The 25,899-nt window shown below is 40.8% G+C and overlaps 1 protein-coding gene across 2 annotated transcripts in view; it reads left to right on the forward strand.

Moving 5' to 3' along the window:
- Positions 1-25,899, forward strand: part of fcho2 (FCH and mu domain containing endocytic adaptor 2) — a 44,828-nt gene that overhangs the window by 6,944 nt on the left and 11,985 nt on the right. Inside the window, exons 2-18 of one of the 2 annotated variants that reach the window (XM_030064779.1) lie at positions 2,601-2,692; positions 5,498-5,572; positions 5,684-5,825; positions 7,901-8,053; positions 8,282-8,386; positions 9,666-9,764; positions 13,895-13,991; positions 17,672-17,716; positions 17,892-17,961; positions 18,075-18,099; positions 18,379-18,435; positions 19,650-19,707; positions 20,061-20,236; positions 22,854-22,878; positions 23,542-23,586; positions 24,488-24,527; positions 24,657-24,736. In XM_030064779.1, coding sequence (XP_029920639.1) covers positions 2,601-2,692; positions 5,498-5,572; positions 5,684-5,825; positions 7,901-8,053; positions 8,282-8,386; positions 9,666-9,764; positions 13,895-13,991; positions 17,672-17,716; positions 17,892-17,961; positions 18,075-18,099; positions 18,379-18,435; positions 19,650-19,707; positions 20,061-20,236; positions 22,854-22,878; positions 23,542-23,586; positions 24,488-24,527; positions 24,657-24,736 — 1,384 coding nt within the window. The remainder of the gene's footprint in view (positions 1-2,600; positions 2,693-5,497; positions 5,573-5,683; positions 5,826-7,900; positions 8,054-8,281; positions 8,387-9,665; positions 9,765-13,894; positions 13,992-17,671; positions 17,717-17,891; positions 17,962-18,074; positions 18,100-18,378; positions 18,436-19,649; positions 19,708-20,060; positions 20,237-22,853; positions 22,879-23,541; positions 23,587-24,487; positions 24,528-24,656; positions 24,737-25,899) is intronic. The other variant, XM_030064780.1, reaches the window with a different exon arrangement.

Below are 25,899 nucleotides of genomic sequence, written 5' to 3' on the forward strand. Positions count from 1 at the left end.
ATAAACCTAAGCCATTTTAGGTTTGTTCAAGGCTTCACACTTTAATCTTAGCCTACTGCTTTGTAAGATTAGACGAGAGCATTTTTTTCAGAATCAAATATTTGATATTATATTATTTGCTGCCCTGACGGTGCGTGTATTCTTGCAGGGAGCTCTAGCATTGTAACCTGAGGAAAACATTAAACAAGAAAAAAAAAAATCACGCTGGACTGTTTCCCGTGTTTGTTTTTATTTTTCTTTTGTATTCTTTGATATCGCATTCCACGCAAGCACATTAGTCAAACAGAATGGGGTTTCTTCCTGTCACTGTTGAGCTCAGTCTGAAGCTGTGCTTTCTCTCATTCTTATCACTTCCCTGTTTTGTAAGCTAATCGGCCGTTGTCATTATTGTGTTTCTCACCTTGTGTTTCACAGGATCATAGCAGCTGGTTACAGTGGCTGTGCAGTTTGGTTCCGCGCTTGATATCTGATGCATGAAACGGTTTGCGCTTCATGCTGCTTGGTGCAGGCAGGGCCACTGTATGTTTATAGCACAGAGGCTGAAATGTTTTTTTATAGTTGTCTTGTTCAAACAGGAAGCACATCTCAGTGGTCTGCTCACTGGAGTAAAATATAGGTCAATAAGATGTGGCCTACACGAGGATGCTTTCCTTTCCCTGTGTGTCTGTTTGCTCTGTAAATACAGCCGTATTGGAGCTAGCCCATGTTTCATTTTGGTACAAATTTACCGACCTTTGATCCGCGTGCATTTGGAACAACGAGGTCAAACCCCATGTTAAAGCTGCTCTTTCACTGCATAGTAGCACCGATAATGTGTACACCAAATTGCTGACTGTGGCGTGCTTCAGGAATGAGGAAATATCTGTGATGGTCACGGGTTGAGTCAAACTGAAGCTGGCACACTATCAGACAACAATGTCGATGAACTGCTTTTGATTGCAGTCCATTTAATGACAGAGGTGCTTCTTGTCATACCGAAATTTTTGCTGAAAGCCTGCTCATCTCTTGAAGTTGTGATTAGGCATTAGACATTCAAGACCTTCCACACTGGAGAGGAACAAAATGTGCAGCACATCAAATATATTTTAACAGATTTAGTAACAGATTTAGCAGAGTCAGAACAATAACTGGTTCTAACTCTGCTGGTAGGACTAATGCTGTAATCTAGTACACTGAGTTCAGCTGTGGTGCTGCTAAACTTTAGTCTTAGAGAGCTTTCACACCTATCTCGTTTGATGTGGAAACGCCCTTAGATTCATCTTTCAGCAGTGAGGACATCTTAGCTTAAAGAAGCAGTAACATGCGTTAGGGCTGAATGATACATTGCTATATTATTGTTATCTAGATATGAATATGCCTCATTAATATCTCAAAAGGCAATGATATAGACAATATCAAATTAATGGTCAGGGTCAGTCTACGACACTGGTTGGTCTGTTCTGATCAATAAAATGCTTAAAGAAGTAACTGCATTTTCTATGTCCATTTGGTATTATTATGCAGGTTTTTTTTTTTTTTTTTTTTTTTTGAAGATCAAATTGCTACACTTAAAATTTTAAATAAGTGTGAACCCATAGTCATCTTGTATTGCTATTGAGATATTTAGCATAAATGTCAAGGTATTTAATTTTGTCTGTATCGTGCGGCCCTAATATTGATTTATTTTATTTTATTTTATTTTATTTTATTTTATTTTTTTTTTTTTTAAGATATGGCCTGTACTCATCTGTGCCATTATTTACCCTGGGTCATAATAATGATATATTTTTCAGCAAGATAAACCTCTTATCTTTTACACAAACCCAGCACATTGAAAAAAGCCGTTCTAGCAAGGGTCATCTGAGGTCTATAAAACGGTTAAATTCAGGAAACAGAAGATTTTTCAAGCTCTCTGACTCATTGATGATGTAACTTATATTAGTTTTTGGTTTGCACTTCTTTATTAGTCTTTGCATTTAGTATTTCTAGTGCATTAACTTAGCGTGTTCATATGTTTTGTGAGGAACTCAGTAACTCAGTGCTTCTGCACTCAGCAGGAAGTTATATAAATTATTTAGTAGTGTGAAATGTATTCCTACAAAGCCCATATCTAATTTGATTGATAGAATGACCGGTATCACCATATGTCTACAAAAAAGTTGTTTATTGTCATTGATTTGTGTTTGATTTTGTTTCTTAACGTGAACGTTAACGGACTGACCAGTACATGTTTGTTTCGTATGAATTATTGAGTAGTAGTGAATGCATTTTTAAAGCATCAGTGCAACCAGACACTGTGATGGAGTGGCATGGTTACTGCAACACAAACAGACTGCCATCTTTAACGTCAAACTCGATGTCAGAGCGCAGACCAGTCTAGCACGGTACTGAGCATATTTAGCGGTCTAAGCTTAGAACCATGGCCAGGATGACTATGGTAGACCAGAAGCTGCTGCAGATGCAGCTGGAAACCATGCAATCAATGAGAATGCTGCTTTTAGACAAGGCCTTCATGGTAAAGCAAGGCCATGAAATTAGATATATTTGTTTGTTGGACCTGCTGCATGCTCCAGTGACTGATCTGCTTGTGTTCTTCGTCTTTTCATTTCTTTGACGTGTAGGGAGAAAAAAACAATGGATTTGATGTTCTCTACCACAACATGAAGCATGGCCAAATCTCCTCCAAGGAGCTAACAGATTTCATCAGAGAAAGGTAAGAAACAGGAGTCTGACAGCAGCCAGTCTCACTCTGCTGAGGTGTTGGCCCATATAAAACAAAATGGGGAAACAGGTTCAGTCAACATGTGTGTAGTTGTACAGCAGATGTCTTGTTTGTCTTTTATGTAAATGTGATCTCAAGGGACTCTCAGCTTTAGCTTGTAATACCATCCAAAATGCAAAGCTGAGGCTAATACCAGTATGCCCTCTCAATTTGCCTGGTCACTACAGATGTTCGCAAACTGTTTGGGTTTGTTCTCATTTCCGTTTTCAGCGTGGGAATCTGTTAACACAATTAATCTGTAAGTGCAACGTTATGAACAAAATTGCATGACTGAGAACGTCATGCTTTGGAAACTTTACTTCCCTTTATCGTCTCTAATGGGACAGCGATTTGAATCCGCCCCTAAACTGGCATTATGTTACTTACCTGCAGTCTCTGCAGCATAATACCATAATAATGGCTGCTTCTCAAATTCCTCCCGCTCCATAAAGATGAGTTTCACTCTATGAAAAGTGTATTTTTTTAACCTCCCACAGGTTAGGAGGTCCTCCACTGGAATTCAGCAGTGAATTCCACTGCTCGTGCCGTCACGTTCAGTCACTTAAACAGACACTTTGATGGGGAAATGATTAGACAAAATATCCTGTCAATACTACTTTTCCACAATTTTCCACTGAATGAGGAACAAGTTGCTTTGATGAAGGTTATCTTGTACCAACACGGCCTTAAAGAAAACAACTTCTCATTCTGTGGTTTTTAGAGGTTTACTGTTTAAATGCCATGGCACAGGAAATGAAATAAATAAAAAAAAAAAAAACATTAAAAACACGACTTTAAGCTTTTTAAAAATTATACAGAGCACCACATCCATATCACTGCACTGGTTCCAAAAGGACTGGTGGTAATGGGGCTTTTACAAGAATTACACCAAACTGAAATGCACCTTTTTTGTGTTGCTTGCGAATGACAGTGCCCTGTTTGTTGCTTAAGCTGTTCATTCACATTTTTATGTTGTAATAAATTACCCTTAGGGTTTTTCCTTCCTTTAAAATACTAACATTCTGCTACGCGTATTCAAACAGAGCAGCAGTTCAGTGTACAGGAAGACAGGCAGCAGGGTAAACGTTTGGTGTACCAGGGTTACTTACATTGATTAAGGGTAGCTTAATGACATTGGAGGCCTCCATGCTCACTTGGGCTTTGAGTTCACACTGTCAATATCTTTTGACGGGGAAGTCTAATGCTTAGCTCTCTCATAAAAATTGCACCATGGCACCCTCTAATGGGGAGCACAGTTTTGTGCACTCCCTGTTATGTAATCCTAGCACATCTCTGCTGTGTGTTGAGGACCAGCCTTGTACAGTAGCTGGCCCTTAGCTGCTGAGTACAACTACAAAAACTGCAACCACTTAGACTGCAAATACAGCAAGAAACAGGAGGTCAACGTTGTTTATGAAGGAGGATTGTGTTTGTATACAGTTTGAATGGCTGAACTTGAAGTGAGAAGGGATATGTGTCTTCAAGGCTGAGTGTGTATTTCTGCACCTGGTGAGTCTTTATTCTCTGAGGAATACTAACCTTCTCTGTGAAAGTTGTGTGTCCGCAGTTGGCCTTTACTGGTTTAGGAACACAAATAGTGCCTTTGTATAATTTTGATGAAGGACAAATTAGTACTAGAAGTAATTACAGTGTGATAACTTGAAACCCAAACTCTGTACTTCACAGTTCAAACACATGGTGGTAGTAGGAATGTATGAATTTCTATCTTTTGACCATCTTTGGTGTTGTTGTTGTTGTTTATGTGCATGTTTACTACTGCGTTCAGGTGTCCTGGCTTGTGATGCATGTGTTAATTTGTGTGTTCATTAGGGCTGACCAGTATGATTAAAAAAAAAAAAAAAATCATATTGCAGTTATTTTGGCAGATTTTTTGATTGTGATAGGATTCCCAATTTTAGTTTAAATGCTTATTTTTTTGGGCATCATAATCTTCCTTTTCCTTGAAAAAGATATTAAAAATACTTGGCTGTGATTTTATTGTTTGTTTTTTTTCTTTTCATTTTTATGTTGGAAAAAAAATTGTGGGCCACAGCATCTCTGCGGCACACAATACCTCAGTTATGATGTCACACATTACATTTATTAAAAAAAAAATTGCAGCTCCTGTGATTTAGATATTGCACTTATACTTAATGCAATTTCAACAATATTTCAATGAATTGTACAGCCCAAGTGTTTATGTAATGTCTGTATGCTCATGTGAATATGTCTATCAGTGTGTGTTGGCATGACGTATGGATTTATTTGCTTGTGTGTGTGTGTGTGTCTGTGTGAGTGATGACTTGGATGAGCATGTTCCTGTGATGTGACTGCACAGAAAGGCTGGTCAAATGTCACTTCACAACAAAAATCTTGGATGAAAAGGGAACTCGAGAGAAATGGGGGATGCAGACAGTAACTTGAATATTCTCTCCGCTTTAACATGAGGTTTATGAAGAATTACGAGATAAACCACGCATGTGTTCAATCATTTATGTTGCAAATGTTAAATGGCTGTTTTTCACTGGAAACTTCAGATGTGATATGACGCCTATTTGAGCTGTAACCTAGTTGGGAGAAACTTTGTCATACTTGACAATATCAGGGCATTTGAGGGCAGAATTGTTATGGTTTTGTTGATATAAATAAAGTCAGTATTCTATTATTGATTTGGTATTGTCTGAACTTGTGTTGATGATCAGTTTAAATGATTTATCCAATTATCAGCATGTGTGTTCGATTTTTGTTCTGTTTCAGGAGCACTATTGAGGAGGCCTATGCCAGGTCAATGACCAAACTTGCCAAGTCAGCTGGTAATTTTTCTCAGCTCGGGTAAGTGTAAACAACTCTCTGCAGACAGGTGCAGTATGACTTCATGTTCATGTGAATGTTTTGCCCCGTCCTTGTCTTTGAGTTGCTCCTGTCTCTCCTCTCGTGTCCCAGGACATTTGCTCCAGTGTGGGATGTGTTTAAGAGCTCCACAGAGAAGCTGGCCAGCTGTCACCTGGAGCTTGTGAGAAAGCTGCAGGAACTTATAAAAGAGGTGCAGAAGTATGTGGATGAGCAGGCCAAGGCACACAAAAAGGTACAGGGGTATAGAGTTAAACATGCTGCAGGTGTACTGTAGGTGCACCTACAGCACACCTAGGTGCTTGTCAGTCCATCTCTTGACTCGTCTTTTTCATCCTTTCTAGAAACATTAATTTCATAGAAGAAAGTTAAATTGCATTGATCCCCATAGATCAGTCATTTCTTTTTGCCAAGATCTCAGTCTGGTTATTAGGGGTGCAACGGATCAAAAAACTCACGGATCAGATCATATCACGGTTTTGAGTCACGGATCGGATCATTTTTCGGATCAGCAAAAAAAAAAAAAAAAAAAAATGTCCATCCAATGTTTAATTAAAATTTTAAATTATATAAAAACAACTTAAAGTGCAATTTAAGGCATGATACCTTCTAATTTCGCGTGCCACAGTGCCTACACACCATAATGGTTTTGTCCACCAGGGACGGTTTTTGCTATGGGCAATGTGGGCAACCGCCCAGGGCACAATCTACTTGGGGGCACATGAGCGCCCTCCAAAAAAAAAAAAAAAAAAAAAAAAAAATCACCAGTTTTCTAGACTACCATATTGATCCGCATAAAAGACGACCCTGATTTTAAGACGACCTCTCTTTTTCAAGACCCTTTTTTGGAAAAATAGGCTATTTTTTATATGGACAAAATCTTGTTTGAATAAAAAATCCACCGGTCGGCATCAGGCAGGCCGGCCGCGGCACCGGCCGGTACCGCGCCCACCTGGTCAGGTCTGCAGGATCTGACAGGTGAGCGGTCCATTGCACCACTACTGGTTATCTGTCCTTAAAGGGAAAGAGCTTTGCATTTACAAGTATGGACTTTGACTTTGACTTCCACACGAAACAGTAAATAATTTAATGTTTGTTCTCATCTTGAGGGAATGTGGCATGCAGTGTTATTCTGTGAAACACTGTTTCACATGTCACTGCTGTATTCCTCCTCCCAGCTGAGACAGGCACCATCAGCTCATGTCTCATATATGAAGCAGTGCAAAAGATATTACAGCCTGTAAAATAGTAACTTGGCATCACTGTGACTGTGTTTGTATTTTCAACATGAAATCAGCTGTCACAATTTCTCTGTCACTTCCTTCCCTGTTCCTTTCCCCATGTGTTCTTTTTCCTCTTGTCTGCTTGTACGAATGTAGTTACATGTTGCATTATTTAAAAGTATGAAAAATTGATCAAGGCCATTTCAATTATTATGGCAAGTATCAACAATACAGAAAAAAAGGTTATTATGTTGCCAGAGTGAGTGTTGCCAATGTGCCAAAGTTCAGTGTGCACGTAAGTAGTGGTTGTTGTGCATTATGGTGCAGTGAATCTGCCTGTGTGTGTTTGTATTTGTATGCTGTTCAATTTACTCAAGTACTGTATTGGCACTGTACTTGAGTATTTCCATTTTTTTAGACTTTATACTTTCACTGCCCTGCATTTTAAAGGGAAATGCTTTATATTTTACTGTGTGCATTTATCTGATGGCTGTAGTCACTACTTACTTTGCAGAAAATTGTTTTACATGCAAAACATGACGTCAGACAATATGATGTTTTCTTTAATTAGCCAACAGTGTGGAGCAGTTAGACACAGTCTTAAAGGGCTTTATATGCCCACAAGTTTACAACAAAAACAGGATGACATTCCCTGACTAATCCTCACAGTGGACAAGAAAAAATTCCCTGAAACACCACAGGTGATAAAGGACAAAATGGAAGAAATCAGGTCATCAAGAAAGGGTCACCTGGTGAGAAAATTACAATGTCTTAATGCAAAAGAAAAAAACAGCCACAGCAGTGCAGGATGATGTCCAGCCACCAAGCTGCTGCCACAGGAGCAATGTTTTTGTAGTTTCACTAAACTGAAATTTTGATCATCAGACTTAAATCTCAAGCAGAATAATTTTCTATCCTAGTACATGTATCTGGGTACAGGATTTGAGTACTCTTTTTCACCACTGCTATTCAACTCTACTTCTACTGCTGCTCTTCCCTAACAGTTCTGTAGTGGGTTGGGAAATAGACTCATTCACTGTTTAGTCTAGCAAGTGTTAGCTGAGATTCCTGATCTCTGTGTTGAAAGACAAAGGAAGAGGTGGCTTCCACGCTGGAGGCCGTCCAGAACATCCAGACCATCTCTCAGGCCCTGCAGAAGTCCAAGGAGATCTACAATGCCAAAACCGTGGAGCAGGAGCGCCTCCGCAAGGAGGGGGCCACCCAGAGAGATGTGGACAAGGTGGGAGGTCACACAAGCAAACACACGCACACATACATACATACATACACACACACACCTGTAAACAGACTGCACACATGATGATGCCATAACACCCCAGTCTATAATGTGGCCTTGGTTTCCTTGCTGTTTTTGTATGTTATCCAGAAAGACAGCGGGACATTTTCCACAGTGATGTCCTGACCAGCGGTAGTCATTTTTTTTTATCTGTCTCTTTTTCCTTTCCAGGCTGGAGTAAAGGCCAAAAAAGCCACAGAAACCTACAAGTCCTACGTGGAGAAATATGCCACAGCCAAGTCCGAGTTCGAACAGAAGATGGCAGAAACTGCACAGGTATTGGTGTATTTGATTCTCCCTGTGTGTGTGTGTGTGTGTGTGTGTGTGTGTGTGTGTGTGTGTGTGTGTGAATTTAGCCACGTGCCTGCAAGCCTTAATGATACATGTGCTTTTATGAGTGTGCTCACAAACTCTGCTGTCTGTCTCTGTGGTATGCAGCACTTCTTGTTATTGTGTAATTTTGCAAGTGCTTGTTTTATGTCACACACTCTGTATGAATGTGCATAGTGTGCGTGCGTGTGTGTGTGTGTCTGTTTCACGTTCCGTGCCCTGTAACATCTCCGGATTGTGTTTTTTCCTCTGTAACGGAATCATTGTGGAAAGCCCTGATTGGATCCATCTGAGGGCCTGATTAGATAAACTCCAAATTAAAATCAGATCAACAGAATTTGGATTCCGTATCCTCCTGGACCGCAGCAGCCCCGCCACCAGAAATGGTTCCAGTTAGTCCGACGTCTTTGTTTTCCCCCCCAGAGAAAGCGGCGTTGCAGCCTTTGCTTCCCAGGATCACAGTCCACGGCTCATCTCAAACGCAGCACATGTGGACATGAGTTCTAAACACTGAACACATGTGCTCTCTGACATCACCGGGCCGCCTACATGTGTGTTCCCTTTGTCTGAGTATGTTTGCGGCTGGATGGGTGTGCCTGTGTGTGTGTGAGAGCGTGCATTAGCCCTTATTGTTGAACGCAGAGGCTTTTCTGCGTGTACAAGTGTGCAGTTTATCTGTAGGAATGAGCGCCTCTCTATCTGTATGTGTTTGTGGTGAGAGAGGCTCATCTTCCTCTCTGTCCACACTGTGATTTTCCAGTTTATGATTATTTATAGTCATTCTCCTCGGTTTACTCCAAGAGCACAGAGCCAGCTTCACATGGAAGTAAACACTAGCATTTAGAATTGTGTTTTCCCCGACTGCGCCGCGCCACACTACCGCCTCAAACCCAGAAATGAACCCCCCCCTTCAGCGCATCTCATGAACATCCCACCCTATATAATTGCCATCTTGCGCCGAGGATCTGCATGTGTGTGTGTTAATGTGTGCGAGAGCGCCTTGATTTCCAGACCACCCAAACAGAGACGACACGCAGGAAGTCGCAGGGACAAAATGAGGAAGTGAAGTTTCCTCCCGTGCATTTTGTCCTCGGCCCGTATTTGTCGTCACACCCATTTGCTGGCATTGACAAAAAATTATTTGCAGAATTGCTGGCATGCACTCATTTTATTCCCAGTGAGTGTTGCTTCGCTGTGCCGTGACTACTGTCTCCCTGTGTTGCAGAAATTTCAGGACATCGAGGAAAGCCACATTCTCCACATGAAGGAGATCATTCAGTCATACTCACAGTCTGTTGACGAGACCCACATTCAAATAGGAGAGGTGAGTGTGTGTACACATACACACACACGCACAGGCACACATACACTCTCTCAAACACACATTCCTGTGGGTGGGGTGGGTGTCTTGTTGACCTGACGCTGTGCTCACTGGGTTCACTGTGTGTCATATCAATTAGTGTAGTCTTTGATCTCTCTAATCATTTAACTGAGAACCAGGAAATGGTCCATTCAGTCTTTTATACCGAGCAATTAAAAACTGATCAAAACTCCCTCGCAGTCTATCTAAAACACCTTCAGCTGGCCCGGGACTTGCCAAATACACTATCTGACAGTTTTGAAGCACCACACAGGCCTATTTGTGTCTGCAAGTGCACAGTTAGGATGTAGGAAATGCCAAGTCCAACTGGGAAAGCTTTCAAACACGATTCAATTCCATATTAATCTGTGGTTAAAGTTGACCACTGATTTGTTCTCAATTGTTTATTTAGCATTTGTACTTGCCAGCGCCACACAGAATATCTCAATTTTTTTTCTGCTCCATTACCTTGAATCTGCATCTGCTTCACAATGCTCCTGCTGTTTCGCTTTCGTTTCCCATAGAGGGCGACACAGCTCTACTCTGAGAGCGGCTCGGTCCAGCCCTCAGTTTGTGTGGCGAATTGGCAGGAATACGGAGAGGCAGTCCGACGCAGGTTTTTCAGTCGCAGAGTTTCTGTGCAGGAGACAGGCGGTGCTGCTGCCTGTTGCTGAACCTAATTAAAATGCTGCCTGAAGACAGGTGACTGCTCTTTTAAACTAGAAAATTACAAGCAGCCTGAGTAATTGTGATTCGGCGGTTAGCACTCCCCAGACCAGGTTGTATCTGAGTGAAGGAGCACGATCACGTAAAAGGAAGGCAGAGATACAGAAGGAACTGAGAGAGAGAGAAAGAGCAGTAGGAGCAGGAGGAAAGAGGCTGTAACAAATCTGGAGACATGCACATTAACCCATTCAATCTCATACACAGAATTAAACTGTCTATGAGGATTATAAATATCTTCACATTTAAACAATGAACAGTTATTGGTGCTGTAATTTGTACGGATACAGAACAAACATGACTTGTCAAAACAGCATACTATGTTATTCATGGGAATAATGAAAGTGTTGAGGCATAACCCTTAATGTAACTCTGTTGTCCTTTAATAACAAACAGTACATGTATATGTGTGTATATATGTATACGCCCAAAAACATAACATCATTTTTGATAATGGCTTGGTGCAGCAAGGTTTTATTCTTGGATAGTTCAATTTTATGACTTTTATTTGAAGAATAAATTAAGTAATTGTATCTTTTAATTTAATGCAGTGTGTAATATAAACTGCTAAACCTGGGTGTAGACTTCTAATGAATTTTTGCCCGTTTTAAAATAGATCCAAAGCAAATGATTTGTTAAACTCTGACCACCTTGGCATTGCAGTATATTTGAACTTTTCTTGTTTTATTTTTTTCTTCCTTATCTGAATTCAGATCCAACTGGTATGCAAGACGGGTTTTGCTATGTTATGCAAAAGTTACTATACTCAAAAACAAAACTAATAAAGCAACTTTTCTTAGGTTTACCATGGTTGAATCAGCGTCCATATGTGTGCTGTTAAACGAGAGAGTTAGGAAGCGCTGCAGTCAGAATCGCATGAGACAATATTTTTCAAGCACCAGTATCACTCGGGGCCACCCTAAGCCAAAGCTCTGGTTCCACTGATCACATCGTCACGGTGATTAGCAAAACTGAAGCATCTCCTGAAAAATGTGAGAAGGTTTTGATTTCCTTTACTGAGAAAATTGAGACCATAAGATATCAGATTCCACTGCCAGATTGTAATTTGAATGTTATTCACCATTTTGGGCGCTTCTTGAGGTTTTTTTTTTTGAGCAGAGACTCTTGAAGATTGTATAGCATCGGACGGCTCATGTTGGCGCCTGGATATTATGCCAACTAGACTCCCAAAAGAGGACACAGTAACTATTACGACAATATTCTTTCTATCAATGCAAAGGCTACTGGCCCTGCTCTGTCATTCCTCAAGCTTGTATTGAAAGCATCTTCTTTAAAAGTTTAGTTTATAAATTCCTCTTTGTTTTTCAGTACGGGAGAAAGTTGTTTACGCATACTTAGTTTGATTACTGTTTTAAACAAAGACTATCGAGTTCTGCTTAGCATGCCTTGAGTTTTTAGATTTAACTTTGTAGATTCATGGTTCTATCCTAATTCCTATTGTCTATATATATGTGATCCCTAATGGTGATTTTATAGAAATGATATATTTTTTTCTTTGCTATGCCATTAGTAATTTGTATCTGTCTGTTTTCCTTTATGACGGCAGGTGTGTGTCTCAAAGTGCGCAGTTACCCTTATAGTTACCCTTGAAAGCAGACATGTGTTTCAGGCATATTGAGGGGTGGGGGGGTGAAACTGTGAGGTGAGGTTTGTGTGTGTGTGTTTGTACATATGTGGTGCATGAGAGAGATGCAGGCAGAGCGCACAGGTTGATGACATCAGTGCCCTCCGTTGTGGCTGCAGCACCTGACAGATTGCGTGTGCTGGAGTGAGCATTCTGCCCCACCATGTCACCCTCCCCCCCCTACACACACACACACACAAACCCACACATCCTCCGCCCCCCCCTCCAGTCTCTCCTGCCAGGGCACAGAAGGCTAATGCACTCCACCTCGCCACAGGAGCCCGGGGGGAGGCACATATGTGTGTGTATGCGTGTGTGTTTGGGAGATAGTGGAGCCACTCTGTGCTTACAGTATCACGCACATCTAAATCGTTTGGTGAGATGGCACAGAGTCAGACATTGTTCCCCATCCCCATGCCTATACATACCTTTCATTCCCCCTCAGTAAACACACAAGCATACAGGCACATCCAAAACAAACAAACAAACAAACACTACCCTGCCTTTGATGCTGCCCGTCGGGCATCAGCAGACCGCACTGCCAACAACAATTCAAACTAACACAATGGAATGATAGCAAAGTATGCCTCTGCTGGCTAAAGGCAGAGAAATGTTAGAATAACAACCAGGGGCAAGAGCAGCCTGTGTTGCCGAGAGAAACGGTTGCAGCATATTGGTGGCTGTCGCCCCACCTGTATTTCATAACGCGAAAATACCCCGAAAAATACCCTGAGTGATATCACCCAAAACTCAATCCGTCACACTTCTTCCAGGCTCTGTCCCGGCTTCCTTCCTCAGGCTCAGTGTTTTTCTTTCTCTTTTAAACAGATTTCTAGATCTTTCACTGTGTCCAAAAACACAATAGCCACCAGAAAATCACCCACTGAAAGTAAATCGCCTCACTTAGGGGTGAGTGAGATGGACAGAATCAAGCATCACAATATCTTTGACCGAATACCTTCATATCGATAGTGTGGAATTATGCAGAGATGTGTATTGCACTTACATAGACATAGATATAAACAGAGATATTTACACACAAGAGGCTTTTGTTAAGCAGTCATTTGTAAGGTTTATGTGATGAAGAAAGCAGGTTGAAGCAAATAACAGAACAGCAACAGTCTAACGAGTTCAGATAATTTCATCTCCTAGTTGTAATGCAGAACATGTCCAGAAGACATCTCATAGCATAACATTGAAAAAATAAGAATATATCACCCAGCCTTACTCTCAGTAGGGGTGTAAAACTGAACTGGAAAAAAAACAACAACAACTAACCGTTCAATCCACAATACACCCAACAAAGTGCTGTGTTACAGACTCATCCACTATATGAGAGCCACCTTACCACACACTGAGCTGCTGAATTGAAAATATTTTTATGTTTGTTATAAATAGTCTAAGTAGACTTTTGCCTCAGAAAAAATATTTGTTGATTTCATACTGTTATTCCAAATCAAATGTATGAAAAAAAACTGCAAATAAGACAAAATACAGAGAAAGTGTTACCAAAAAAACCACAATACAAATTGAACTGAGGGTTTATTGAGGTTTTATGTATTAAAATCCACAGACACACACAAAGTGAGTCAAATTCTAGGTTTTAGGAAACTTTTTTTTTTTTTTTTTTTTTTTTTTCTCCCAGTGAGCCCTTCCCAATAAATCTTCACATGCAAGTAAAGGTGGCTTCCGATGAAAAAGGTTTATTGTTTTTTGTATGTTGTAGGTCCATAATGAATTTGTGAGGAACATGGAGAACACCTCAGTGGAGAGCTTAATACAGAAACTGTCTGAGAGCAAAGGAACGGGCAAAGAGAGACCAGGTAAGTTTAAAAAAAAAAAAAAAAAAAACTTGGCATTTGCTTTTGTCTGTGTTAGGTGCCGAGTCCTTTAAAAATAAACAAGTGCTCAGCAGAATGGGCCCTCTGCCTGTTCCTGCCTGGTGGGGTGGGGTGTATAGAGAGGGGCAATTAGAAGTGGGAGAGGGCCATCAGAGTCAATCATAGTAATCTGCCGTAAAGGTAGGCAGGCTTGGCATTCCAGTAAGCATGTGACACACAGGGGGCTTTGCTCTGCTTGTAGACTAAGCAGGCAGAACCAACCTTTTCAGGAGGTCAGAGCTCAACAATGACTCTTGTGTAAACTTTGCCATGCCACAATAATCACGGGAAAACTCCCTAGACTCCTTCTACCCCCCCCTCCCTGCCTCCCCACATACACACAGACACACACACACACACAGTGCTCATTTAGTGATCTTAGGCATTAACTTTTTCACAGCTACAATTTTTAATTAGTCTGCACAATCTGTTTCATGTTAAACAGTAAAAAGCTGTACTGTAAATCCCCCGGTAACTTCCGTTTCCCCTGCACTCGCACTATATTACGTCAGGTGGTGGATACAAAGGGTCCGCCTCCACTGTGTTTGTGTGTATACAAATGGTGACCCCTGTGTCCAGATGCCGTGTCCAAGGAGTGGTGGCCTTCATTTGTTTGGACAGCAGAATTAATTGAGGCTAAAAAACAGTTAGAAAATTCCTCTTGTATCAAGCTGTTCATTAGGGATTGCACAGCGACCCCGGCCCTGTCAGAAAAATAACCTGTCTGTCCCCTGATTAAATAGCTGAACGGATGGCCGGTCCGGTGCCTTTAGAGAGAGAGAGGTTGAATAAACTTTCTATTGCGGAAACAATCCCAAAGTGACACGCTGCAAGGCAGGGGGGTTCGCAGTGTTCACCGATATCCAGCTGAGCTGTCAACTGGCGGCGGGCCAGACACGCAAACCCCTCCGCCCCTCTCCCGCTCCCAGTGCCATGTGAAGCATATGCAATTTAAAAAACCATTCTCCGCTCATGCGTGACTGCATGCTTCCCTCACAGCGAGCGGAGAGAAAAGAAACATCTTCCGCTGTATAAACAAAGTCGTCTGTCTGTTTATGAGATGTTTAAACAGTTCCTAATGTCTGCCCAGATTTAGGTAAGATTGGCGTGTCTGGTGTTTAGACTTATTTTGTAGTCGGTGTGTGTAAATATTGTCAGATGCAATAGTAGGATGCCGACGGCAAGGGGTTACTGCTCTGCATGGGCTTTACTTCAGCCCGCAGCAGCTTCAGTTAGACATCCCAGAGTCTGGACAGAGTAACTATAGACTCCCAAATCTTCAGTGAGCACAGAGCTGTGCATCATTTTCCAGTAACTGCCTCCTCTCTGGCTGCTTTTTTATTACTTTTGTTTGACAATATCAATAGCTGATGTAATGAATGAGGATGCCAGGTTCAAATGAGATAATGATAATTAGGTTTTTCCTCTCCACTGTACATGCTGCACAAATGTAAATAGTCTTACCTGTTTTATGTCAGCAGAGTGACCAAATGGGGAGGATGAAATCACTGTCCCCGTCTCTCTCTCCCCCCGTTTCTCATGAGAGAAAGTTCTTGAATGAGCATGCCACTTTTGTTTTGATTGGAACGAGACGCACGCGCGCACGCACCGACAGCGTTCATGTCATTGTGTGTTTGCCGGCGGTGAAGAGGCCTGATATTGCACAGTAGAGTAGATCGGTCATTGGTGTACTTTATCCACTTCACTTGGCGTGATGCATGGCTCTCGTGACTCGCCGCTTCCCTGCGCTTCACTCGGCATTGCACACGCCAAACAATGCGTCAATTCTGCTCGCGACTGGCATTCTCTAGGGAGACTGCGTTGGACCGCTGCTACTGTATACATTTTGAGTAAAATATCATTAGCTTTGTGTTTTTTTCAGGTCAAGGCATGTTAGCGTATTGGAAATATTGCCAGAGGCTCCTGCTGCCATCTCTTTCTCCCTCTCCCTCTCTTTCTTTTTCCCCATGTCGCAAGTTATTTAGCTGTCTATCTAGTTACATTTATCTGTTATGTCTAGTCTGAATGCAGTTTCAAGAAGAAATATATCTAAATATGCCTTAATTGGCATTTGGGGAAAAAAAAAAGATTTAATATGAACTAGCTGTGTGCATTCATTGAATATGCCAAGTGTGGCTCCTATGGCCCTTTGTAGATATTACATTCATGTAGATGGTTCCACTTTGTTTCCTTTTAATATAAAATTATCCACTCATGCCCTCACCCAGCCAGACTCACACACACACACACACACACACACACACACAGGCACCCCAACTTCTTGGATATTAGTGATTGACTTGCACACTCACTGCATGTCTTGCCTTTGGTTTTCCAAGTTTTTAATTGTGTATGTATGTATGTATATGTGTGTGTGTGTGTGTGTGTGTGTGTGTGTGTGTTCCTGTTTGTGCAAAGCATGTGATTGTTAAAGCACCAACCTTTTGAAAAACCTTCGTAAATGTTTCTTTAGACACACTTGAAGCGTGACATTCCAAGTGCAGGGCCTTGGAGGTAAATGTGTGTATGGTAAATGTATAATTGATGAACATTAAATTAAGTGTGAACTTTGTTTCTTCTTGCAGGGTTTATACACACACACACACACACACACACACACACATATACATATATATGTGCGTGTGTGTGTGTGTGTGTGTGTGTGTGTGTGTGTGTAAATCTATATATCTATAGATATATAGATATATCTATCTATCTATCTATATATCTATATATATTATATCTATATCTATATATATATATATAGGTAGATAGATAGATAGATAGATAGATAGATATCTATATATAGATAGATAGATATAGATATATACAGGGAGAGAGTGTGTGTGTTGCATATATTTGTTTAGAGAGAGAGAGAGAGAGAGAGAGATCATGAGATCATGAGAGATCATGTTTATTTATTTGTTTATTTATTTATTTTGCTGGTTATTGCGTGCATGCCAGACAGAGTGGCATCTCTTAAGCCTGAGAGCGGATTTGTCCATGAGGTTTTAAACACTTCACTGTATGTAATGTTGGTCTCTTGTTGGTTTGTCTTATTGTAATAGGGTCAGTGACCTGTGTGTGTCCTGTGTGACTCGGTCTAGTCTCAGCTCTATTTAGTATTCATGCCCATGGTTCTGCGCGCGCTGCAAGGCTCTGCCCCGTTGATTTGGAGCTGCAATTGGTTTCATGAGCGCGATAATTCATGTGTCCCAGGTGAGGGATTTGTGTGTGTGTTTCTGCAAGGAAGACGCCGTGGTGTGGTGTATTGTAGGTTCTGTGTCCCCACGAGGGAGTGCCACATCTTGGTGATGGCCACCAGACACACAGTTGACTCTGCTGTTGACCCCGTCTGCCCTCTGGGATCAGCCCAGCCCCCGTTTGTGTGTGCACTCTACAGTGTACGCCTGACTGCATGCTGTGTGTTTGCCAAAGTGTGTTTGCATGTGTTGGAGTGTGTGTGTGTGTGTGTGTGTGTGTGTGTGTGTATGTATGTGTGTGTGGTTATTGCGTGCTGTACAATCACAGCATTCCCAGCAGTGGGTCATTGACTATTTCCATGTCTAATGAACCTAAAGTTGTGTTTTGTTGTTGTTGTTGCTGTTGTTTTGTCTCATTAGGGCCCATTGAGTTTGAGGAGTGTAATGCGGCTGTTGCTACTGAAGGTAAGCTTTGTCACACTGTAAAAGACACAGCCAGTAGAGGTGTGTGAGTTTGAAAAGTGAATGTGACATTTCTCTGAAGCGAAGCATCACATGTCCACAGCAAGTTGGAGAGACTTTTTTTTTTTTTCAGATGACTCAGATATGATTTAATGCTAATTTTTGTTTTTGTTGTTAGGTGCCAAACCCAGGAAGAGAAAAACATTTGCCATCCCAGGCCGCAGGAAAGACAAGGACACAGACTCCACGTGAGTGAACATACATCTACCCATCTTCATGTTTTGTTTTCTGTTTTTGTTTGTTTGTTTGTTTGTTTGTTCTTTTTCATCATAAATCACTAAGTCATCATTGTGTCTTTCAGGGAGTCCACAGAAGTTGAAGCTGCTGTGAGTATACCGTCTGTTGTTTTGGATTTTTTTTGTTTTTTTGTTGTTTTTTTCAACTGCTTATATTTATTATATATTGACACTTAAGCAATTTTGTACACATGTAGAAACTAAACAGCAGTAAGTGGAGAGGCCCCTTATTCACTTTTTTTGACTGTGTGTTGTAATACATGAATATGTGACTGAAGGGAAGTTCCTCTTTCTTCGTTGCCTTGACTCATTCATTCATTCATTCATTCATTCATTCATTCATTCATTCGTTTCTCTCTGGGGTTGTAGAACACAGCCAATGGAGCTCCCCCTGGATACTATGGGGCCATAGACTTCCAGAATGCTGTAAGTGAGCCACTTACACACACACACACACACACACAGTAATTATTCACCTCCACATTTCCCCACAAATCCATGGTTAACCAGGGTTTATTAAATAAGTGATCTGCAGTAAGTAGGTATATTTGGCAGAAAGTTAGGAATATCTCATTTGAAAAAATATTCAGCCCTGTCCTGTTTGTTTGTAATCTTAGTTGACTATAATTTGTCTTTAAGGAATCTGTCTAAAGTAAAGTTTAAGTCATTTAAAATGAATAAGTCAGTTTCAATTAAAGGTCTGAGTTGCACTGCAAGAAAAACATTTTCATTGTCCATCTGAAGCATTGGAACAATTTCAGCTGTAAGAGCCCGGTTTTCATGCCATGTGGTTGGTTTACAGACAGAAGATTAAGGGCCTTAAAGTAATTATGTGGAAATCATTGCTGGAAAGTGGTTCACACCTGTCCCCGTCCAAATATGATCAGTGTGGGTGGGTGGGGGATGATTTCCAGTGCTCTGTCTTTGAGGGCACAGGGCAGATTGTGCGAAGTACAAGAATTTACCAAATGAAGGTGAAAAAGATTCATTTGGTCTCAATCTGTCCAATGTGCATCATTTTCATTCATAACAACACTAAAACTTCGGGTGGGGAAGCAATGATTTATTTTTTATATGTAACCTCAAGATTAGGATAGAAATGAATGTGCATCCATAAATAAACTTCATATTCTACACATTCTATCAGAGGATAATCAGACATGTGTCCTGCACACTAATATCCATTTGGACTGATGATCCACTTTCCCTTGTTAGTAAGAAATACAAATTCAGAGCACTCTTAAACTTCAAAAGTGCACAGGAAAGAGATCGTATGAGTAATATGTAAATTAAAAAATAATGCCTAAACCACTCTAACAATAAATGAAATAGTTCTAAGTCATATATATTTTTTATTTGCTGATTTGTATAATTTTTCATATAGAATTGCAATTTGAAGGAAATTGTTACTTTTTGGTCAAAACATCAGTATGAAAACCCTTTTGTAATTTTTTGTAATGCAATAAAAAATTGCAAAAATTTCAAGGAAGATTAATACAGTTTGATTAATTGTTAAGTACTCAAAAAAGAAAACATGTAAAATGCAAGTTTGTTTCAACTTTGTCTTATTGTCCTATTGTAAGAAAGTTTGACTTCATAATCATGAAATATTTTTTGTTGTTTTTTTTTTTTCCCCCCAGAACGTTCCCCAGGTTGATGCAGAGGGCTTCTGTGTCAGACCAGAAGTTAATGAAAATGATATCCTTTTCATTTTGCTTCACACTACTTACACTCTTGTAAAACATCAAGGTTATTTACACACTCATCTGTACTTAACTGTCTTTTAAATCTTGTTTTTCTGTCTTATTTTACCCTTCTCCTATTTTTTTTTTTACTCTAATTTACTTGTGTCTTTTGAATCTTGTTTCTTTGTCTTTTTCAATGCCATGCAAAGCACTTTGAAGGGCCTTGTGTTTGAAAGGTGCCGTACAAATAAACTTGCCTTGCCTTATGTTTTTCCTCCCTTGTAGCCAAATACAAACCAAACCGTACCGTTGATGATTTTCCCGAGATGCGGCTGTTGTCATTATCTCCTTAACTCCTGTGTTTACATGCCAAAGAGAATTCCTTCTACTCATCCAGCGACTCTGAGGATGAGGACGAACCCAGGAAGTTCCACGTGGAGATCAAGCCCGTTCAGCCCAACAACGGCACGCATCAGAACCGGGCTACCATCGATGAGCTCAAGGCTTCCATCGGAAACATCATCCTGTCGCCCTCCACCTCGGTACGGCTCTATCTGCTTAAAGAAACGAACCCACCCCAAAACGCTGCAAATCACAGCCGCACTATTCAGGCACAGACCTGTTGCTTGTGCTGCAGCCTGGCCTGTCTCAGCAACACTAGGGGGCAACAGCACTGTGTCTAACCCGTCTCAGCTCTGATAGGGAGGCCATTTAACCAAGCTATCCCTCACTGAGACGTGCGCCATTAGTCACACTTTCTTGAAGCTTTTCTTTATTCACACTGGACCGATTTACATACTGTGTATGATTTTTTTTTTTTTTTTTTTTTTTTTTTTTTTTTTATAGTCAATGCCAGAACAGCTTCTGATTCTTGAAATTTCCTTCCCAAACTTCTTACTTTATTTTTTACTTGGATTTCAATTTCTAGTTTACTAGAATAGTAGTCTTTTTATTAATAGTAGTACTATTATTGGGTTTTTTTTTTTTTGGTTTTTTTTTAGAATGAATAACAAGAAAGAGAAAACATTAAGTCTTTCATATTAAGCATCTGACATCGTTGGCCTTTACTGTAGGCAGAAAGGCACACACAAACACTAACACACACACACACACACACACACAGAGCTCTCCGTGCTTGCATGTAAGGGAACACTATGTGGAAACGGTCGGCAGGCAGCACGCACAGCCTGGTCTGAGCCGTGACCTCAGGCCTGCAGCCGACCGCCACATTCAGCTGCTCGTCCCTCGCCATCACTCAATCTCTGAATCACTCTGCCGCCGCTCTGTGAAAATAGCTACTGCCATTAAAATTTAAAACCACTACTGCTTGTGTGCAAACATGCACCGTGTGTGTGCCTGTGTCGTTGTTGTTGTTAATGTTGCTGTGGAACGACTGAGGGGGCACGCTCAGCGTCTCGAAGGGGGTCTAGTGGGTTTCACCCGCCACTCTCCCCGGCTGCACATTAAGACTGTCACGGCATCTTCACCACTCTGGCTTTCTCATTCAGCCTCTCCCTTCCTCTGCCTTCACCACGTCTTCCTCTCATTCTCTGGATTCTGTCTGTCTCTTTTCCTCCTCTCTTTTCTTTTTTTTCACTTTCAGTCTTTTGGTTTTATTAGTGGCCACTTGTTTTGGACATTACTTGTTTGTGGTTACATATGAATACTTTAAGGGCTTAGCTTCCTTGTATGCAGAATTAAATTTTTTTTCTCCCTAGATGGAGAATAAATTAGCCCACTGTTAGTTCTAAAGTTTATAAATCAACCTTGACTTGAACTCACAAGTTTGTAAAGAATCCATTTGATTTTTTTTTTTTTTCATATGTATTAACAAGATTCAGGGGGGAAAGCATTCCTTCTTTCCAAGCATGAACTTCTGACTTTGTTCAGTACAAATGAGTTTCGGTTGATGTAGAGACTCAACCCCGCAACTATTTTGTCATCCTGAAAGTACAAAAAAACACGGCCCACTGTTTGTCTGCTTGACTTTGATCACCTCAACACCAGAATAAGCACTGTTTTCCTATTTTGTGTACATAGAAAAGTCATGGGCTAAATGCTCTGAGGCTGAAACATGCATCCAAGGTGATGACAAACATTGCATCATCTGGTGTGAATTATTGAGAGATTTTCTTTTTTTTTTCCTCTTTTTTTTTTCCCCAGCGCTCGTTTTTCTGTCTTTTCATTCCTCCTCCTGTTTGGTTCCCCTCCGCGGTGTTCCTTTATTGAAATAGCAATGGAAGTCGTGTGTGTGTGGCCAGCAAGAGCCGTAATTGAACCCATTTGCCGCTTAGCGCCTGTGGGACTAAACCCTGGCCTCACAGTGCTACGGTGGTTTAACGCTTTAGCTATGTTCCTTAAACTCATTTTGTTTCTCTTTCTGCCCTCTCCCCAGCAGCCCCCCTCAAACCCTCTCCTTGTGTGAATAAATTCTTTATTGAAATTGATGCTGTAAGTTTCCATAGGGTTGGTGGCCCACGAGCGCATATCTTGTGTTAGGGCAGCATGACGCGGCAGATTTATGTCCCTGACCGGCTCTGTAAGGGAAGTTGGTGAAGTGTTGGGGGCACGCTCTCTGTTGTCCCTGATTGATCGTTGCATGGGGTTAGATGCTTGGTTTTTGTGCTGCTGAATTTTTCACCCTAGGTTTAACGTCTGGTATGTGTGAGTAGAGAGTAATCCCATGATTTACTGTCTTTTTAACTCTGAAGTGGAAAATTCCTTGAGCCATTGGGAATCGTTGATAATATAGTTTTCAGCCCTTTTTAAGTGTCAATTACAGAGCAACATTTTTTGCTATACTTACATACAGATATATATATCTCCATATATACATATGCATACAGAACATTTAAAAATATATGTGTGTATATATATAGATATATATAGTTATACAGATAAAGATGTATATGTATATAGATATATAGATAGATAGATAGAAAGTTGGATGTTATAATAAAGTATAAATAAACTATGGCAATTAATACAGTACATTCATGGTCTGTTTTGTTTGTCTTTAATGCAGTGTGACTATTTCTGAACTAGTGTTGTCTGAACTGTGAAATGAGCGAGCTGAGTTTTGGGAGTACAGTAAAAAAAAATAATTGAGGCTCTCGAGTGTCTTTGTTGTGACTAATTACCGCTTGTTTTTGTTTTCAGGGACAAATAAGGAGGAACCAGTCTAGTGAGTATTTTCTCTCTGTCTGACCTGTATCTGTGTGATGTTGGATGACTGTAAAGGGGGTTGCCTGTACAACTTCTCAACTACATTTTTCTTGGCCCGGGTTGTTTTTAAAGAGGTTGTCTTTAAAAAGGAAAATCCAGAAACGTAGCCAAAACCAACATGTCCAGGGAAAAAGTAAATATGAGTTCTCTTCTGTGTGTGCGCTTGAGGGATATTTCCCTCCTAAGGTACAAATAAGATTAATTGCTTAATTACCTGTTTATATTTTGCATGTCAGAAATTATCTTTTCCCTTCTGCAAACTGGCACCGTTTGGTGTGTTTTTGCTGTGTTTGATTTCTCCCCCAAGTGCTTGAGAAATGCTTTTAGCCACAATTATGCCTACAAGCCAGGAATGCTTCATAGTCGGTGAGGTCTGAAACTGTGAACGTAGGGTTGAAGTAGCACTGACTATTAATCTAACAGGGCCTTTCCTATGAGTTGAAAGTTTTTTTTTTTCTTTTTCTTTTGAAACCTCACAAGCATATGCAGTGTTTCTGACCAGTTTCAAACTAAAACAAAGATGATTACAGTCAAGGGTGTTCCCCTGAAACAGTTTTGTGGAATTGAGTTTAATTCATTAAAGGTAATGGCCTTGACAGCTGTATACTCTGTATACGCTCAGGTATGGCAGGAGTACCCATATTAAGATCTAAGGCTCAGGGTCGTGGTGAGTATGTTTTTGGTAGTTTAGTTCTAACCCCCCATCTCTGTCCTGCCATAGGACTCTAGCACATGGACGCTACAGCCCGCTAACATCAGCTAACACACAGCTACTCCACAGCTGCTGTCACTATATATTCTCTTGTTGGAAAACTACGTGTACTTTTTGGTTGTTTATTCGGGTACCCTCGGTGTCATCCTGTTTCTTAACACCAGGTTTGCTTCAGGTTGCTTATGTGGATTTTCTTTGCAGTGCATTGTCACACTTTAGAAAAGGGGCATGGCATAATATAAGCAAAATAAGTAATGCCGTACGACATAAACTTCAAAATGACACAGTATCGTGTTGCAAAACGATTGCATCCCCTGTTGTAAAGTGTAAGCACCACATTTTTCAGTAGAAGGTTAATTAAAGATGATACTTGACAATATTTGGGTGAGATTCCTATGGCTCTCATTTCATAAGGTTTGGCCCAGAGTGGCAAAAGAAAAAAAAATGATATAGTGTCTTGCCCAAATTACTGTCCAAATTTATTTATGTTACTTTCCATGGCAGAAAACTGGCTTCCACGTGTTCAGTCAAAACCTCTGTTTATGTTTCTGGTTTAAGGTGTGATGTACTCTATACATGACTCTTGGCAAAAATCTTTGAACACTCTCTGGTGAAAACCCTTGCGCTTAAAAGCACCTTACAGTTTACGAGTGTGTGTGGGTGTGTGTGTATGTGTGTAGCCAACAATGACACACTGGCTTTGTGTTTATATGTGTGGGTTTTTTTTTTTTTTTTTTTTTTTTTTATGGGGGGTTTTGGACTTGCCAAGAAGAATGTGTCTTTGCTGTCATCACCCTGTGAATGGCAGCTTCACCCTGTGAGGCTTAATTTTCTGTTTGTTTGCTTCTCACTCTAGGTGATGAACTGGCAAAGACCAGAATGCCAGCGTCTTACGAGTGAGTATGAGCGCACAAATTACAAATTCCTCCACATTTCACTGCCAAGAATAAAACACCAAAGTGCTCATGAATGCCACCATTGCACTTTTTCTTTCCTCTCTCTCTCTCTCTCTCTCTCTCTCTCAGACTGAGCAGTAATGACCTTCTGTCTCTGGACCCACTCAGCCCGACTCTAGCAGGCTCCTCCTCCATGTCCTCATCAACAGGTACCTGCACCCCCCCCCCACTGACACATTCTGTCTTCATCTTTGTTTGCCTTTGGTCCACTGACAATATTGTGCACACGCTTACTGTATTTATTTCTCCATAGAAGTGAAGCTCCAGTAAGAGGTTCATTCTTTCAGGTGCAAAAAAAAAAACAAAAAAAAAAAAAAAAACACTGTTTTGGTTCTCTCTTGATTCCTCAGAGGTAATTTGACTTACAGGAGCAATGCTGCAGGAAGTATTCTGGGTTGTATTTACTGTGTTTACTCTGTCAAGCCAAGTCATTTCCAGTCTTTCTTTTCTTTTTTTTTTTTTTTTTTTTTGATCCTCTATCTCTCTCCGTACACCGAGCGTCTTCCTCTCTCAGTCTTTGTTTTTCCTAGTTACTCAGTTGGAAGTCTTTGCTCTCAGGGCAGTCCCAGATGGAGGCACTGACCCCTCAAGTCAACTGAATATTCGACTTTAGGGAATTGAAGTGGCAGCCATTTTCTATACCAGATTGCAGTTTTTCATTTTAATTATTTAAATCCATTTTGCTCATCTCTCTCTCTCTCTCTCTCTCTCTCTTCTTTTCTCTCTGTCTTGCCATCTCTATGCCTGCATACCTACATATACATGCAGATATATTGTTTAGTTTAAGCTTTAATGAGCGATCCCTGTTCCACATTTGTTTGATCTGTTTTCTATATACCTGTATTTTATATACAGTGCTGCTGCCTCAACAGATGTTTCAGTTTTCAGGGTTTGTTTTACTTTACTTTCTATATAGGGGTGATGGTGTGACTCTCATGGCTTTATGTGCATGACACTAGTGTTTAAACAGAGTGACATTAGCGCTGACCCATTGCCTAGGCTAAGCGTAATCCACAGTTAATTGGCACCTAGTTGGGGTCAGAGGGTGAGCTATAAAGCCCATTGGCACGTATGTTGTCAAACAGTATCTTGTTACCGTTGAAGGTCCGGGCTTAAAAGTCAAAAGAGCATCGTAAAGTGCCCTGATTAAGATCCATTGATGGAACTTAAGTCCGTGCTTATGGCCTGTTAAATCTCTCTGTGTACAGTGTGGAGGTATTACCAGCTCCAAACGCACACATGACACATTGAACTAGTCGGGCCTGAGAGGCAAACCTTAATCTGCTGACTGAAGCCGACATTTTAAAAACCA

This window comes from Myripristis murdjan, chromosome 12 (genome assembly GCF_902150065.1).
Source record: "Myripristis murdjan chromosome 12, fMyrMur1.1, whole genome shotgun sequence".
In the NCBI taxonomy this organism is placed as follows: Eukaryota; Metazoa; Chordata; class Actinopteri; order Holocentriformes; family Holocentridae; genus Myripristis; species Myripristis murdjan.